Genomic DNA, 16,864 nt, shown 5'->3' with positions numbered 1-16,864 from the left:
TCCAGTTTTCTCTCCAAGATTATCATCTTCAATACTCAAAGTGTGAGTGTGTGTGTTTTCTGCATTGTGTGATCTCATACAACAGTGAGTGTGTGTGTGATCTTATTGAGTGTGTGAAAGCCTTGTGTGCGTAAATCCCAACAAGTGGCGCCGTCTGTGGGAAAGGGATATTGAAGCTGATTTGCAGAGGATCAAACGGTTTCAGAGATGGCAGCAAGGCTTGATGCAGAGAAGTTCACAGGCAAGAATGATTATGGCCTGTGGAAGATGAAGATGAAGGCGATCTTAATTCAACAAGGCTTGGCGGCAGTTCTTGCAAAACCAGATGAGAAAGGGAAGGCTCCAGTGCTTGATGAAAAAGCTCAGGCAAAGATGGAGGAGATGCAGCTCAAGGCACATTCTGCAGTGATCCTGTGCCTTGGAGATAAGGTCTTGAGGGAAGTTCAAGAAGCCAAGACTGCGGTGGAGATCTTGGACAAGTTAGATGAAGTTTACTTGGCCAAATCCTTGGCTAACCGGCTGTATCTCAAGAAGAGGCTGTATGCCTATAGTTTTTCTGGAGATAGGTCCATCATTGAGCAGCTAGAGGAGTTCAACAAGATCATTGATGACCTGGGATCTGTTGATGTCAAGATCTCAGATGAGGATAAGGCCATTCTCACATTGAATGCCTTACCTAGCTCGTATGACCAGCTAAGTGATGCAATTATCTATGGAAGAGATAAACCTATCACCTATGCAGAAGTCTATTCAGCCTTGATGGCCAAAGAACTCCAGAAGACAGCCAACAGAGGCTCTGCAAGCTCCAATGTTCAAGCTGCAGAGGCCTTGAATGTGAAGAAGTTCAAGAAGCAGAACTTCAAGAAGAAGTTTGAGGGCCCTAAACCCTCAAGTTCAGATGCTCAGAAGGAAACCAGAGCTTGCTATTGGTGCAAGAAACCTGGACATTTGAAGAAAGATTGTCATGCATGGAAGAGAAAGATGGCCTCAGAGGGACACAATCAATCTGATTGTGTGGAGAGTGCTGATCCCCCGGCTCAACTCATGAATATCAGTGATAGTGGGGTCAGTCATAGGTGGATTATGGATTCGGGGTGCAGCTTCCATATGTGCCCCAATAGAAGTTGGTTTCATGATCTTCAAGAAGCATCGGGTACGGTTGTTCTTGGTAATAACCACATTTGTCAGATCAAAGGAATAGGGAAGGTAAAGCTAAGCCTACAAGATGGCTCTATAAAGATCCTAACTGGGGTGAGGTATATTCCAGAAGTAAAGAGGAACCTCATCTCATTGGGAATGCTGGAACAGAAAGGGTTCACCATATTGATGAGTCAAGGAAAATTGTTTGTGAAATCTGGAGATGCAGTGATGATGGAGGCTGACAGAGAGCATATTCTCTATTATCTGAAGGCTAGGGCTGTTGATGGAGAAAGCAATGCAGTGTCAGATGATTCCATAATGCTATGGCACAAGAGATTGGGCCACCCAGCCGAAGGAAGCTTGAAAGAACTCATCAAGAAGGGTCTGATCTCTGGAGATTTCAACAAGATGGACCCCTGTGAGCAATGTATACTTGGAAAGGCTAAGAAGGCACCCTATCCTACAGGTATTCACTCTTCTACAGCCCCATTAGACTACATTCATAGTGATCTTTGGGGGCCTTCACCAGTGTGTTCAATTGGTGGAGGAAAGTATTATCTAGCTATCATTGATGACTATACAAGAAAGTTGTGGGTATATATTCTTAAAGAAAAATCTGAAACACTCACAAAGTTCAAGATATGGTGTAAGGAGGTTGAGCTAGAGAAGGGTAGAAGTGTTAAATGCTTAAGGACAGACAATGGCCTAGAGTTCTTGTCTGCTGAGTTTGATCTGTTCTGTAAAGAGAAGGGTATGAAGAGGCACCGGACTGTTCCTGGTAATCCTCAGCAAAATGGTGTTGTGGAGAGGATGAATAGGACAATCCTAGAGAGGGTGAGGTGCTTACTTCTTGGGTCTGGTTTGAGCAGCAGATTCTGGGGTGAGGCTGTGTATACAGCAGCCTATCTCATCAATAAATGCCCATCTACTGCCCTGAAATCTGAAACTCCTGATTACATGTGGTATGGAGCTCACAGTGACTACTCAAAATACAAGGTGTTTGGGTGTGCAGCCTATGCTCATGCTAGGCAAAGTAAGCTTGAAGCTAGGGCTCTGAAATGTATCTTGCTGGGGTATCAGAGGGGTGTTAAGGGGTATAGGCTCTGGTGTATTGAGCCCGGTAAGCAGAAGGTCTTGGTGAGTAGGGATGTGGTGTTCTTGGAGGATCAGATGCCATTCCTGAAAGATAAGCCGGACTCCAATGAAGATGAGGGTGATTTCTTCAAGGTGGAGCCTGTGGGGGTTGGCCTAGGAGCAGGTGGAGTCATTGACTCGGGGAGTGAGTCTGATTCAGATAAAGAAGAGGCTCCAACTCAGGGCAACCAGGCTGGTGAGTCTATATCAGACTCTATCAGGGACTATCAGCTTGCAAGAGACAGAGTTAGAAGAGAAACAAGGCCACCAACAAAGTTCTCTGATGTTGTGTATTATGCTCTGTGTGCAGCTGAAGGTATTGATGGTGCAGATCCACTCACATATAAAGAAGCTATGCAGAGTAAAGATAGAGAAAGATGGATTGAAGCCATGAATGAGGAAATAGAGTCTTTACTCAAGAACAAAACATGGATTTTGGTGGACAAATCCAAGCTGAATACAGATGGAAAGGAGAGGAAGCTGATCAGTTGCAAGTGGTTGTTTAAAAAGAAGGTAGAAACCACTGATAAAGACAGAATCAGGTTCAAGGCAAGGCTGGTGGCTAGAGGCTTTACACAGCAGGAGGGAATCGATTTCAATGAAGTGTTTGCACCTGTTGTGAAGCACACTTCGATTAGGATTCTATTGGCTGTGGTGAATCAGCTTGACTGGGAGCTACAACAGCTTGATGTGAAGACAGCCTTCCTCAATGGAGATCTAGAGGAAACTATCTTCATGGAACAGCCAGAGGGCTATGTGAAGATTGGAGAAGAAGGCAAGGTGTGCCTGTTACAGAAAAGTCTTTATGGACTTAAGCAAAGTCCTAGACAGTGGAATAAGAAGTTTGATGCACAGATGAAGAAGATTGGCTTCTCCAAGTCAGAATATGATGATTGCATCTACATCAAGAAGGCAGGCAAGACTCCCATTGCCTACCTATTACTCTATGTGGATGATATGCTACTTGCAGGGCCTTCTATGACAGAAATTCATAAAGTTAAACAAGATCTGAAGTTAAGCTTTGAAATGAAGGATCTAGGAGAGTCAAGGAAGATCCTAGGCATACATATTCAGAGAGATAGAGGCTGCAAGAAGCTGTGGATGCTGCAAACTGACTATATTGAGAAAGTTTTGCAGAGATTCAAAATGGAAAATGCAAAAGCTGCATCAACTCCTCTGTCCCAGAGTTTTAAGCTATCAAAGGAACAAGCCCCTAAAACTAAGCAAGAGGCTGGTGAGATGGAGGCTATCCCTTATGCTAGTGTGGTTGGAAGTGTTATGTACACTATGATTTGTACAAGACCAGATTTGGCTCATGCTATCTCAGTAACTAGCAGATACATGGCAGACCCGGGGAAGGAGCATTGGAATGCTCTTAAGTGGATATTGAGGTACATGAAGTCAACTAAGGACTGGGGGATTGTGTTCAATGGCTGGGAAGGTGAATCTGAGGAGGTTGTGCAGGGCTATTGTGATGCAGACTATGCTGCAAACCTGGACAACAGAAAGTCCCAAACAGGTTATCTTTTCACCATGTTTGGAACTGTAATCAGCTGGAAGTCAGGGTTGCAAAGTGTTGTTGCTCTCTCAACAACAGAATCAGAGTATATAGCTCTCACTGCAGCTGTACAGGAGAGTTTTTGGATTCAGGGAGTGATTTCTGACTTTGGTTTTGACCAAAAGACAATGGTGATTCATTGTGACAGCAGCTCAGCTATGTGCTTGGCTAAACATCCGGGTTTTCATGAAAGGAGCAAGCACATAGACATAAAGTTGCATTTCATTAGAGATGAGATTGAAAAGGGGAGAGTGAAGGTGATTAAGATTAACACCTTGCACAATCCGGCTGACATGCTAACAAAGTCTCTAGGTAGAGACAAGTTTGATCATTGCAAGAAATGGATCAATGTTTGTGCAAGAACTGAGATGAGCCCTCAGGTGGAGAATTGTAATAATGGAGTGCTCATTTCAGTTGGAAGAAGCTCGGCTAGAAAGGAGTTCGGTAAGCTCGGCTTACCGAGCTGGAACTAGCCTGGAACTAGCCGAGAAGAAGAAGAAGGCAGAAGTCGGTAAGCTCAGCGGTAAAGAAGCTCGGTATGGAAGCTCGGTAAGGAAGCTCGGCGTTGAGCTGGAATGAGCCGAGCAGGAAGAGTTCGGTTGTAAGCCGAGCCGAGAAGGAGTTCGGTTGTAAGCCGAGGAAGGAATTCGGTATTGAGCCGAAGAAGGAGTTCGGTCTTGAACCGAGAAGGTAGAAGCAACCTAGCCGAACTAGCCGTTGGAGCAGCAGTTAGTTAGCCGAGATGTAGCGGTTATTCTTCTTGCTTTCTTGATTCTTCTTGTAGTTAGTTAGTAGCAGTTGCTACGTGATTATAGAGCTTTAAATAGCTCACCATGTATGTAGTTTAGAGATAGAGTTTAATCAATAAAGAGTTTTCCAGTTTTCTCTCCAAGATTATCATCTTCAATACTCAAAGTGTGAGTGTGTGTGTTTTCTGCATTGTGTGATCTCATACAACAGTGAGTGTGTGTGTGATCTTATTGAGTGTGTGAAAGCCTTGTGTGCGTAAATCCCAACAGTAGCAATGAAGATGGTTGCAGAGTTTGTTGGTCTGCTCTTTTTTTTTACAAGATTTCTTGTGTGACGCATATGATAACAATTAAAGCATCCACAATGGAGCGGACGATAGTCCACCCTATGCGTTGTCAGCCATTGCGGGTGGGTGGACGATCGCCACGCCCCATGTGTAGTCCGCGAACCATGAGATCATCCGACCTATCATTCGCCCCATTGCGGGCGTCCGGACAATAGGTCAGATGATGAAGTAGGATTTTTTTCACTCTATATATACTCTCATTTTTACCTTCATTCTCACTCTTTCACTCCAATTTCTTCCCGTCTCATTTTCTCAATCACTAGTAATTCAAAGATGAATCCTGGCGGTTTTGAACAATGTAGTTACTCAAAATATTCCTTTTTGTAACTTATTTTTTAAATTAAGCAATGTAAGCTTTGTCGTTAATTTGTGGCATTTTGATATTTTATTTTGCTATTTTATTAATATACAGAAACAAAAAATTAAAAAGAAATGTACAATATAGTACTACTATTTGTTAAAAAAATAGACGTGGAGGGCAATAAATTGGTATATGGCGAGTTGGGACTGACTTAAGAGCATCCACAATCGTGCTCTTGCCAGCGAGCACGGTTGTGGGCCCGGCGCCACTATTCATGCCTGCTCTCTGGCAAGAGCACAACACGTGCTCTTCCGCAAGGACGAGCACAATTCAATTTAAAATTCAATTAAACAAAAACATTTCCATAATATTAAAATTCATTAAAAAACCACAATAAATATTACAAATTACAAATAAAATAAAAAAGACATAATTAAAATCTTAAAAATTAAAAATAACATAATTAAAATACTAAAAATTAAAAATTACATAATTATTGGCTAATATTACCCGAGGAAGACTACTCATCCGGCGGCACTAACCCAAATTGTTTTTGGAGACCCAATATCATGGTCTCGTGCGTTTGAAGTTGCGTGGGGGTCATAGTTGACCTATCGGCCATATTGAGTTGGCCTAAGAGCATCCACAGCGAGTTGTTCGGGGGTGGAGGTGGCGCATAGGGAGCGGGTTTGGGAGCGAGGGCAGATGGAGTCGCGGCGCAACGGCGGTCGGCCGCCGCATTCTTCCTTCCTTGCGGTCGGCATCGGGAACCACTTGGTCCGGGGTAGCCCCGACGAGTTGGCTAGCCACTTCTTCGAAGCCGGCGTCGGATAGGGATACCGACCTTGACCGTTTGGAGGAGCCGCTAGAGGAGGATGTTACGCCTCCCATATACTTCGGTTGCGTCCGCGTGTCCTGCCAAACATTGAGGTACTTGAACGACTTGTCGTTCATGGATTGGTAGGTGCTCAGCGCGGCAGTGATGATGTCGACCTCGCTCCGGCCGCTCCCGGCATTCCGCATCTCTTGGAGGAAATAGCCATTGAACTTGCCAATTTCTTCGTTGGCTCGGCTGATGGAGTTGCGCACCATACTCTCGTTGCGCTCGATCGTTCTCGGCGGCCGGTTTTCATTGTACCGGCGAGAGACGTGCCACCAAAAGTGATCGCCGGATTGGTTCGTGCCAACCACCGCATCTTCGGAGATTTCCAAGTACGCCTTGAACAATTTATCCATCTCCGCCGGAGTGTACGGTGTGCGGACACCGCGAGTAGGAGGAGGCGGAGTTTGGGAGGGGGCGGTCGGCCTAGGCTCCAGTGTCCACCGGTATCGCCCTTCGGAGGCACCTTGGTTGTCGATTGGGTATGACCGGTAGCCACCCGGAACGCCCGAATCTTGGGTTTGAAGAGGGGCCGAATATTCCGTTTTCGGACTAGAAAACGGTTGTGAACCGAACCATTCGGGGTTTCAACCGTGAGAGGGCGGGTGGTCATCGCCTTGGTCGAACATTGTTATGTTGTAGGGTATGAGAGAATGAAGATGAAAATGGATATAAGAGAATATGAGAATGGATATGGTAGAATGAAGATGAGAATTGTGTGGTTTGATGTGAATTTTTGGGTGTGAAAGTGAGGGTAGTTATAGATGAAAGTGTGTATTTTTGGGGAAAAAAAATAAAAATTAAAAAGTGGTAAAAAACGGTAATAAACGGATATATTTTTTTTGAGAAGTGAATTTTTTTATTTTTAATCGTTTTTTTTAATAAAAAACTGATTTTTAATTAAAAAAAATTCAAAGCGCCACGTGTCCTGCTCGCTGGCACGGCGCTGCTCGATCCGTGCCATCGGCGTGAGCGCAGCGGCGGCGAGACACGTCAGTGCCAGCGGCGAGGACGGACGCGGGTTGGGCCACCACCGTTGGATGCTCTAATGCGTCTCCTAACTAAATTATAAAAAAAAAATCCCGAATTAGAAATTTTTTATATTAAAACAATTTTTGATATGATGTGTAAAATGGTGAGCAGTCATGATCATCCATAGCTGCAGGAAACACACCGGCAAAACTCCCATTTTCTTTTAAGCAGTATTAATTTTTCCCGCAAAAACAAGCATGAACCATCGGAGTTGGATAGAGAATAATCCTATGGAAAATGACTCCATCTCCGAGAACGAGAGGCTACAGATCGAGCAGATTATGGAGCTCGAAGACGAAGAATTGGAAGTCGAAGAAGTGGAGGAAGAGGAATTGTCTGACGATGAGTAGTCAGTCTTCGATTCATTTCTGTTTCAAGAGGATTTTAGCATTTTCTGTAGTTTGTTTTAACTTTTACGTCTATTTCTTTTCTGGTTGCTTTGACATTCGGTTTGGGGAAATATTGGGTATGATGCGTGGTTGAGCAATAAGCTCAATTTATTGCTTGCTAATTTTGCCTGTTTCTAGCGAAGGCGGGAATTGGCGGTGCTGGATTTAGGGTTTTTAACGCCGATAAGCTTTTAATTATTTGGATGTGTTGTTTATGTATGTTATTTGCAGCCATGGAGGTAATTAGCGGAGAACTCGTGTTGGTTTTTGGTGTATGTGTGTATGTGTTTAATGCATTGGATCTCTACATGAGCAAGTTGAAACTTAGCTTAATTTGGATTGATATGGCGGCTCTTTGAGGTTAAGCTAACTGGACAATTTTTCAATTTTTGTAGATGTTAGCATTTTACAATTGGTATAGAAAAGAATAGCGAAGCAATGATTTCTAGTGTGAACAATGTTGTTTAATTAACTAATCCTTTTTTTCATTCCATTGGGCTTTTGTAGTCATCGCGTCGCTGCAGGAACTTCTGCGTCTGGTGAATATACATATGATACCTCCTTAGTTACGTTGCATTCGTATCTTGGTGGTAGGTCACCTTTTGCTAATATTCCTAATCATTTTTTTCATCTAGTTTACTTGAAAAGAAAAATGAAATGCTCTATCTCTGACTAACTAATCATTTCATATCAGATGTTGAAGACACTCACAGTAGGCTGGCATTTCTGGATGGTGGTGCTGTGCTGATCCTTCCCCTATTTTATCTTGAAGGTACTTTGTCTAATGCAAAGTGATGCATTCTTATTAATGTTCTGTTATTTTGTCATTTGCTTTGTGCAATGGTCAGATGTCAAACGTCTGCTGAAATTATCTGCTTGGATATTATGTATAACCTTCTCTGGCAGATGGTCTCATTCTCAATTTCAAAGGTATAGCAGAGGGTTGTCTTTTTAAAAATACAAGAACTATTATCACTTTGCTAATAAAAAAACTGTGTACTGTGTTCGATAATGTATATATTATATGTGTATTTATATACTTCCATTCAAAGGGCAGCACATACTTGCCTGTGGGTGTATCTAGCTAATATACAGCTACACTCCATTCATTTGACTTCTGAGTTATATTTTTTTACCTCTCTTTTACAGGTGTTGTTTTATTTCCTGAGGCAACACTTCCCCTTAGAGTTGTTGTTCCTAATTTGATAGCTGGTGTAGAGAGAGCAATGGGAGAAGCTGATGCTCGTAATACAATTGGTGTGGTATGTGCGTTTTGTTTCCTCCGTGTGCATACACTGTAGTTTAACGTACAAAATGTAGTATAATTATCATTATGTCAGCTTTGTCTTTCAGGTTCGTGTATTTAGGGATCCCAACAATGGTAGGGTACGACTTTCAACAACTGGCACTACTGCAGAGGTACAAAGTGGAACTCTTTGTTTATTCTTCTCTTTGATTGTGGATGATTGATACATATATTCCTATTATGTCATTTATATCTATGGTGTCCGTAATTCAATAGATGAAACATATACCATATGCAATATATTAAATATCATTGAGATGTTAAATTAATCATCAGCTAATAATGTACATACACAATTATTCATTTGTTGGAAATTCTTACTAAGATGATCATAGATAGCTGTTAGTCTGTCCATCTACTAGATCCCTAGAACCAAATGTGGCTGATTTCTGGAAGGATGCCTCTAACTAGGCTGATCACAAGTTTTTATCTATCCTTAGATAATAGGAGTGTTTCTCAAGTTTATGTAGACAGTTTATCTTGCATTGCCTGTCATTCCTCTCCTGGTGCTTTCCTAATGAAATGAACATTTTTGTAATCTTTTATTACACTTAAATATGTGCTCTAAGTGCTTCTTGTAGATTGCAATCGACTCATAGTATTGCGCTGAGCAGCTGTCACAACATAGACTATCAATTTCTTATATCAGTTTATAAGCACAGTAGAGACCTTCAGTCTAGTTTTATTTTGTTGGTTTTATTTTGTGAATAATTCTAACTAGCTTAATAACAGATTCGGCAATATAGGAGGCTGGAAGATGGCTCTGTAAATATTGTTGCCCGTGGACAGCAGCGCTTTCGCCTGAAGCGTCGTTGGATTGATGTAGAAGGATCGGTGGGTGCTATAAGAAATTAAAGTATGTTTTGTCTTCTTGCTATTAACTTTCTATTATGCTGCTGTTTCCAAAATAGCTTTGTGGGGAGGTTCATATCATTCAGGAAGATGTGCCATTAAGAACACCACGGGAAGTTGCTGGTAAACTGGCTCCATTAAGAAATTCTCAGGCAAATAGTATGTCATCTACTCGTCACAGCTGTGAGGAAGGAAATGATTCTGATGTGATGTCAGAGGGAAGTTATGAAAGGGAAGTTTCAGCAACAGAAAGAAGGCCGCATCAATATGCTCTTGTATCTTCTCATAGTTCTGAGGTATATGATGAATCCATAAGTAGCGACGATGAAAGATCTGAGGAATTTTATGAATGCCAATCAGAAAGATCTCCGTTAGACAACCATACAAGACCAGTGCGGTTAGGACTCAACAAACAGAAAGCTGATGACAGTGCTGGAGTTGGGAAGAGGTTGTTTTTGTACAAGCAACCTTCTAACAGGGTAGGATGGGGAAAGCACTCCATAGCTCGATTTCGTGATGTTCCAAGAGCCTTCTGGCCCAGTTGGGTCTATCGCATGTATGACTCCTATGTACTTGCGAGGAAGGCAGCAGGTAAGGTGGTCTTGAGTTTTTAGTGCATGTACTCTGCATAGGCAATAGCAGCAGGAGGCAGGAGTAATATTTTGTTATATTATCAAAAACTACGAGTGGTGATCTATACTCTTGCGTAGAAAGATAGTCTTTAAGAAATTGAATTATTTGGATTTTTATATTTGCAGATCGCTGGAAAGAGGTTGTTAAATCCCCTAATTTGGACAGCCTTGTGATTAAACCAGATCTTCTTTCATTCCATATTGCTAGTAAAATTCCAATATCTGATACAGCAAGGCAAGAACTCCTGGAGATTGATGGAACAACTTATAGACTGCGGAAAGAGATTGAGTTGCTGGAAAGTTTCGATAAAATTCGTTGTAAAACTTGTCAGGTAATTTTGGAAAGTATGTCTTGATAGTTGTATTATGTGAATTAGAGGCCCTTGTTCAGATAAGATGACATTTTTTATGCTATTTGTAGACTCTCATTGCAAAGAGAAGTAACATGTTAGTGATGTCTAGTGATGGTCCACTTGGTGCTTATGCCAATCCTGGTGGTTACGTGCATGAGGTGATTACTCTCACCAGGACAGATGGAATAGCAGTAACAGGGCCTCCCGTAAAAGAATATAGCTGGTTTCCAGGGTAAAATTTCATTTACCTTTAGCAGTTTAGATACCATCTCATTTTTTAATGTGTACAAGTACTTTTTAATTTTTGCTGCAAAAACCATGTGTTTTTCTCACTTATTTCAGTTATTCAATGTAGAATGAAAACATATTGCCATTTGAACTATACCCAGTTTTTCACTTTGGATCTGAATATTTGTTGCCACATTTAACAAGCTAAAGTGCTGATATTTCCTCAATTGTCATCTACAACACATAGTATTTTAACTTTATGTTTAAAAATTCAATTATATACCAAGTTCTTAGCAGTTTTAGTATTCTAAGTCCTCTACGCATAAATCATGAATTTTTTTGTGCATTTGTTGAGATATTATCTTTTTTTATTATTATTATTGTGGCTGCAGTTACGCATGGTCAGTTGCTGAATGCATAATGTGTGGATCGCAAATGGGTTGGTACTTCTCCGCTACAAAGAAGAAAATGAGGCCTCAGGCATTCTGGGGGCTAAGGAGTTCACAAGTGGTGGACGAGACGCTCTAGAAACAGCTCTGCTGTGTGGAAATTGGGTATTTCCTGGTGAGGTAATGACTCCACGAGACTCTTGCATCCATCGACAAATCTTTCATGCAGATAAACACCTATATGTTATACTATAATGGTTTACAGGAAAAGGGGTTTGGACAACTTTGGATGATGGTGTGTAGATGGAATCATGGAATTTATAGATTGTGATATATACATATGCATATGTATAATGAATAGGTTTTAGTGATATAATATATTTTCATCTGCGTATCTGCTGTGCAAATATTGACCATATATTTCATTGTCTTGATTTGCTTCTTACATACAGTTTTGAGGCTCAGACGCTCAAATTCTTTCGCATAAATATTGTGACTTGTGAGTTTACTCTTTTTCCAACCACAACATATTTGATTTTTTTAATGTACATTTTTGGAAAATTAATATTGTGAACTTTTTAAATTTCTGAAATTTTTATTCTTGTTAGAAGTATAGCTTTTAAAACAAATTGATGAAGTGTTTGTATAATTCAAGATACTAGACAAAAAATCTCAAAGTACTTTGCCATTTACTAATCCAGAATCGGTACATATAATAAAAACCAAGATTACAGAACAAGCCTATTGGTGAAACAATTTAAAAGGACTACAGAAACAGAACAATCCAATATGACAAAGAATTACAAAAAAATAGGAGATGGAAGGCCAAATCTAGGGATCCGGTTAGCGATAGCTTCCGTAGACTGGGGTGTACATACAGCTCTCTGCAAACTTGACAAGATCTGTGGGTCGGGGAAGACGCGAAGCCAAACCTACAAGGGGGGCATTTAGTTGTTACCAAGGTTTTGTGTCGATAGCTAAGAGTTAAGTTATAATGTATTGGTGACATGAAACACGATCTGAGAGTCATTTCGCAGTAAAGGACTTACCAAGTTCGTATGCCTTGGCAGCTACCGTAGCTGCAATATGAGCGGAGATCTTTCTAATATTCGTGAATGGGGGGTATATCAGTCCTTTCGCGTAGTTCTCCTCTGTCACTTGAGCTGCCAAAGCTTCAGCTGCAGGTAAAAGGCAAGAGACCAAGATCAGCTGATTGAAAATATTGTAATGCAAACAAAGGGTTGATTTTTACAAAGACTCACAGGCTGCTAATAGCAAGTCATCGTGTATCCTTATCGTCCCGGACATGATCAAACCTAAACCAAACCCGGGGAATATGTAAGCGTTGTTCGCCTGGCCAGGGACGAAAAGTTTCCCATTGTACTCTACAGAGTCGAACGGGCTTCCACTAGCAAATATGGCGCGCCCCTGCAAGAACGACACAAGATTTCAACAAGAATATCCACCAAGGGCGTGCGTTTACTTTGGCTGATACATATGATCGAACATTTGAAATATTATACAGACAAAAAATTCCATTTACCTCACTCCATGCGTACGCTTCTTCAGCCGTGCATTCTGATTGTGAGGTCGGATTTGAAAGGGCGAGTATGAGAGGTTTCTGCAACATGAAACGAGTTCAGCACTGGCACTTTTGAGAGAGAGAGAGAGAGAGAGAGAGAGAAGAAAAGAGAAAAGAAAACCTCATTCATGGATGCCATGGCCTCAACTACTTCCTTAGTGAAAGCTTTTCCAACACTCGAAGTCCCTATCAAGACAGTCGGCTTGATTGCCTGAAAAACTCAACACAAAACCTACAGTTACCAAACACAACGACCTCATCATCAAGAGCAACATTAAAAGAGAGCTCTCCCCACCTTAACAGCAGCCAATAGCTCCTTCACTGGCTCGTGCTCATGTGCCCATGGCTTCTTGAAATGCTGCAGAGACTCTCTTCGAGAACTGACAATCAGCCCCTGTTGTACACCAGACCGCGTTTAGGGTTAGCTCTTAGACGAGATAAGCAAGAAAACACAAGAAAATGGCAGTATATACCTTGGAATCCACCAGCCAAATTTTCTTCCTGGCCTCTTCCAGTGGAGTATTGGTCTACAAACAGACTCCTAAATCAAACCGCGTTCTAGCAAAAAAACGTTTCTGATTTGATGAATGTACCAGTCCATTACCTTTTTGGATATCTCGAGAGCTATAAGTTCAGCTATACCAGTCCCAGCCTTTTAAGAAACCAGAAAACAGAATCAGGGTTATAAGATGAAATTTCATTTATTGAGAATCACATTTCCTCAAATATGAAAGTCACTTGATCAAAGAAATTAGGCTTTACCTCACCAGCACCCAAGAATAAGAACCTGTGATCTGCTAGAGTTCCACCAACTAGTTTCAAGGCTGCAACGAGCCCGGCAAGAACCACGGAGGCTGTACCCTGAGACAATGCAAAACGACTATGAAGTTCGTCCCGCATAATACTAGAAACTTATAGATATTTATAATGGTAAAAGGTAAGCGTATCTACCTGAATATCGTCATTGAATACGAGATGACTAGTTCGGTATTTGGCAAGTAGTTCAAAGGCATTGTGGTTTGCAAAATCTTCAAACTAGAGAGATATGATAAGATTTCAGTTGAACGAAAATACTACTGCAGAAAAGAGTAACTTGAAAACTGGTGGGAAAAAGGCTGTGATGTTGTTGAAAATTGGTACCTGTATCAAGACCTTCTCCCCGTAGTTCTGTTTAACCGCGCACATGAACTCTTCTAGAAGTTCGTAGTATTCCTGTAAGAGAAACTAGAAGATTAAAAGGCCAATTCCAAACTTGCTTGAATAGATTTGATTCATATGAATGAAATAACTAAGTAATATTAGTGCACTAGAAAAAAGAGACCTGTCCAGTTGCTCTTTTCTGCTTCAGACCAATGTAGAATTCATCGTCTAACAGCTTCTGGTTGTTTGTGCCGACATCAATGGTAATGGGCAAGCACTGTCACCGGAAAAAGTAGATAGTAAGGCAGTTATACATACGAGATCCTCTATTTCTACTAATCCAATTTTCATCACGTGTATGTAAACATGCTGATAAAATACATGTGCAAAGTGATTAAATTAGATAAAAATGAACGAATAAGGTAGAAAGAATAAGGTGATATCCGCATCAGTATGTATTGGTTTGGTTTAGGAAAGTTAGAAAATGGCAAGAACTACGTGAAAAGCTAATAAATATGAAGTTATATACTTCTTACTATAACATCTAATAAAAATAAATAGATATTGTTGTGAGAAAGAAAAATGGGATAAAATTGATGTCCTTACAGCTGAGGGACGAACTCCACCAAGGGCCGTGTACAGAGAAAGTTTCCCAACAGGAATCCCCATCCCCTGCAATAGTATCAAGGAACTTAAAATGAGTTGAACTGTAAATTTTCTTACATCAACACTGTTGTAGGAACAAGAATATGTATTAACTCTGGTTTCAAGAAGCTCGAGACACAATTTTAGTCAAACGTCGTTTCCTCAAATTAGACGTGATCAAAGATCCATTTTCAGCTTAGAGAAATCATCAGACTTACCTGGCAACCAAGATCTCCGAGCCCTAAAATGCGCTCACCATCCGTTACCACGATAACTTGGATAGATTTCTCGGGCCAGTTTTTCAACACTTCAAGAATCCTCCCCCTATAAGAAGTTGAGTAACTTAGCATCAGATAAAGACCTTAAACTATAATAGGCAAATTACATTCATCGATGTGGAGTGAGAAAAGAGGAAGTCGGAGAGAGAGAGTACTTCTCTTTCAAGCTGATGTAGAGACCCTGTGGACGACGGAAGATGCTACCATACTTCTGGCAAGCCTCACCAACTGTAGGAGTATAGACCACGGGTAGAAGTTCTTCGACATTGTCTATGAGAAGCTTGTAGAACAGCTTTTCATTTCTCTCCTGGTAAGTTTTCAATGCAGAAAATAAGAATACATTGACTATTAAGTACAACTTTATACAATTAAGATGTATCTGAATTTTTATGTTGAACACGAACGACATAAAAGGGTGGTCTAAAATGATGTTGTGGAAATGGAATATACTATGAGATTTGTTCTTTATCAAGAGAAATCTCACCTGGAGATCCATCATGGCCATGTATCTCTGCAGTGGCACTTCATATTCTCGCAGGATTTTCATCAACCGTTTTTCCTGATAAACATGTGTTAACTGAAGCTGATTCTTTGCTGAAAGAGAAGTAAACGGAGCTCCATCGATCTCCACTTACCTGGAGCTCTTGAGAGAAAACTGCCGGAGGCAGCAGCCCTGTTAGGTAATGCGCGTTTCTTTCCTTTTCAGTGAAGGCAACCCCTTTGTTGTGGCGTGGATCACGCATTAAACTATACCCACTGAGAATAGATTTTACAAAGAACTATTATCAGAAAACAACTATGAAACACAACGTAGCTGATAGCTTATAGTATCGGACAATATATATGTAAGAAACACAGCATAGCTGAGAGCTGCAACTATATATGTCACTAAGCATCATATTTAAGATCATAACATAGTTGCATAAAAATATCATGCACATATTCTTGAATTTTGCAGAAAATTTGTTTTTTATGATAAGAATCATCAGATTAAGTAGTCATGAAAGATGAGCAAATCATTCATAACTCAGGCCAACATCACCCTGTAACCAAAATTATCAGACTAACCATAAAGAAATATGCAACAAAACAATCAAGATTTGTTCAAGAAAATAGAACATTTTGGCATCACCTAGCAACAGAAACAGTCCATGGTGTGATGGCCTGATCCTCAACACCATAATTTTCCTCAAAATCAACACTCTTTTCACCATTCATCTCCATAACTCTTCTTAATTTTCTCTCTCCTCTTTCGTACAATCCCAACGCTTGTCTCTGCCAATGAAACAAACTGAAACACACAGCAGCCCACAAAATAAAAACAAAATCTCACTGAAAGGGTAAGCTTGTAATGTGATGTGATGAAAGTGGTGCAATGACTTGGCTTTTTATAACAAAAAAGTTGAGATTTTTATCGTCAAATCTTTGACAAAAGAATGAACTTTTTCTTGGTGTGTGAATTTGACAAATGTAGTTGAAGGAATAAAAGAGAGAATTCGAGAGAGTTTGAAAGTTACCAAGAATTTGGCCCGTTTGAACGGCAGCATAATGAATGCAACGTAATGGAAAATTTCCTACTGTGTTTATATGCTAATCTAGACTCTAGAGAGAGATGGAGAGGTGGAGTTTACGCGCTTTGAGTAGTGATAGAGGAAGGTAGATGGATTCTTACCAGATAAATCTATCTTTCTTGAATTTGCCATTTTCGTTAGTATTTTTATTTTATTATTATATCTGAATATATTTTAAAATAAGTACGACAACACCATTTAAGATGACACTGGACAGTCATTAGATTTATGAGCAAATTCAACCTTAGTCTGCCACATGGCAAACTTGCTTGTCTATTTATCGTAGATTGTTTGATTATCTCTAATCTCGTATCGCAGATTGCTTGAAACCATATGTCGAGTTGTTTGCCTATGTATC

General features: G+C 40.6%; 2 protein-coding genes across 3 annotated transcripts; one reads left to right on the top strand and one right to left on the bottom strand.

The window, feature by feature from the left end:
* The first annotated feature begins 7,244 nt into the window (after nucleotides 1–7,244).
* LOC121802061 lies at nucleotides 7,245–11,684 on the top strand. Of its 2 annotated transcripts, XM_042201618.1 has the most exons (11): nucleotides 7,245–7,490; nucleotides 8,038–8,120; nucleotides 8,225–8,302; nucleotides 8,680–8,792; nucleotides 8,884–8,949; nucleotides 9,569–9,670; nucleotides 9,748–10,279; nucleotides 10,447–10,652; nucleotides 10,742–10,905; nucleotides 11,294–11,470; nucleotides 11,556–11,684. In XM_042201618.1, exons 1-10 carry the CDS (start codon nucleotides 7,339–7,341, stop codon nucleotides 11,427–11,429), a joined length of 1,632 nt encoding a protein of 543 aa, XP_042057552.1. In that variant the 5' UTR covers nucleotides 7,245–7,338; the 3' UTR covers nucleotides 11,430–11,470; nucleotides 11,556–11,684. The 2 variants fall into 2 exon arrangements, with proteins under 2 accessions (XP_042057552.1, XP_042057551.1); XM_042201617.1 differs by having other exon boundaries at nucleotides 11,294–11,684.
* A 265-nt stretch (nucleotides 11,685–11,949) lies between these two features.
* LOC121804561 (NADP-dependent malic enzyme-like) lies at nucleotides 11,950–16,514 on the bottom strand. Its single transcript, XM_042204164.1, has 19 exons — nucleotides 16,453–16,514; nucleotides 16,068–16,210; nucleotides 15,571–15,691; nucleotides 15,420–15,494; nucleotides 15,091–15,242; nucleotides 14,876–14,981; nucleotides 14,619–14,684; nucleotides 14,194–14,289; nucleotides 14,013–14,084; nucleotides 13,824–13,907; nucleotides 13,635–13,733; nucleotides 13,477–13,524; nucleotides 13,346–13,399; nucleotides 13,168–13,266; nucleotides 12,994–13,083; nucleotides 12,834–12,911; nucleotides 12,553–12,718; nucleotides 12,340–12,468; nucleotides 11,950–12,222 (listed from the first exon to the last, which is right to left on the bottom strand). The coding sequence occupies exons 1-19, from the start codon at nucleotides 16,480–16,482 to the stop codon at nucleotides 12,134–12,136; spliced, it is 1,797 nt and encodes a 598-aa protein (XP_042060098.1). The 5' UTR covers nucleotides 16,483–16,514; the 3' UTR covers nucleotides 11,950–12,133.
* Nucleotides 16,515–16,864: the final 350 nt, after the last annotated feature.

The sequence above is a fragment of the Salvia splendens genome, chromosome 5 (assembly GCF_004379255.2).
Source record: "Salvia splendens isolate huo1 chromosome 5, SspV2, whole genome shotgun sequence".
In the NCBI taxonomy this organism is placed as follows: domain Eukaryota; kingdom Viridiplantae; phylum Streptophyta; class Magnoliopsida; order Lamiales; family Lamiaceae; genus Salvia; species Salvia splendens.
The sequence above is the reverse complement of the archived record's forward strand: the minus strand, read 5'-3'. Positions and strand labels throughout refer to the sequence as shown.

What these genes read in the sequence shown, in the direction of transcription:
- LOC121802061 (XM_042201618.1), top strand. Translation starts at nt 7,339, where the DNA reads ATGAACCATCGGAGTTGGATAGAGAATAATCCTATGGAAAATGACTCC. An exon ending in ACTTGCGAGGAAGGCAGCAG is followed by an intron (nt 10,280 to 10,446) that starts GTAAGGTGGTCT and finishes TTATATTTGCAG; the next exon opens with ATCGCTGGAAAGAGGTTGTT. An exon ending in TTCGTTGTAAAACTTGTCAG is followed by an intron (nt 10,653 to 10,741) that starts GTAATTTTGGAA and finishes TGCTATTTGTAG; the next exon opens with ACTCTCATTGCAAAGAGAAG.
- LOC121804561 (XM_042204164.1), bottom strand. Translation starts at nt 16,482, where the DNA reads ATGCTGCCGTTCAAACGGGCCAAATTCTTG. An exon ending in TCAAACGGGCCAAATTCTTG is followed by an intron (nt 16,211 to 16,452) that starts GTAACTTTCAAA and finishes TTTCATTGGCAG; the next exon opens with AGACAAGCGTTGGGATTGTA. An exon ending in TGCCAAGGCATACGAACTTG is followed by an intron (nt 12,223 to 12,339) that starts GTAAGTCCTTTA and finishes CCCCCCTTGTAG; the next exon opens with GTTTGGCTTCGCGTCTTCCC.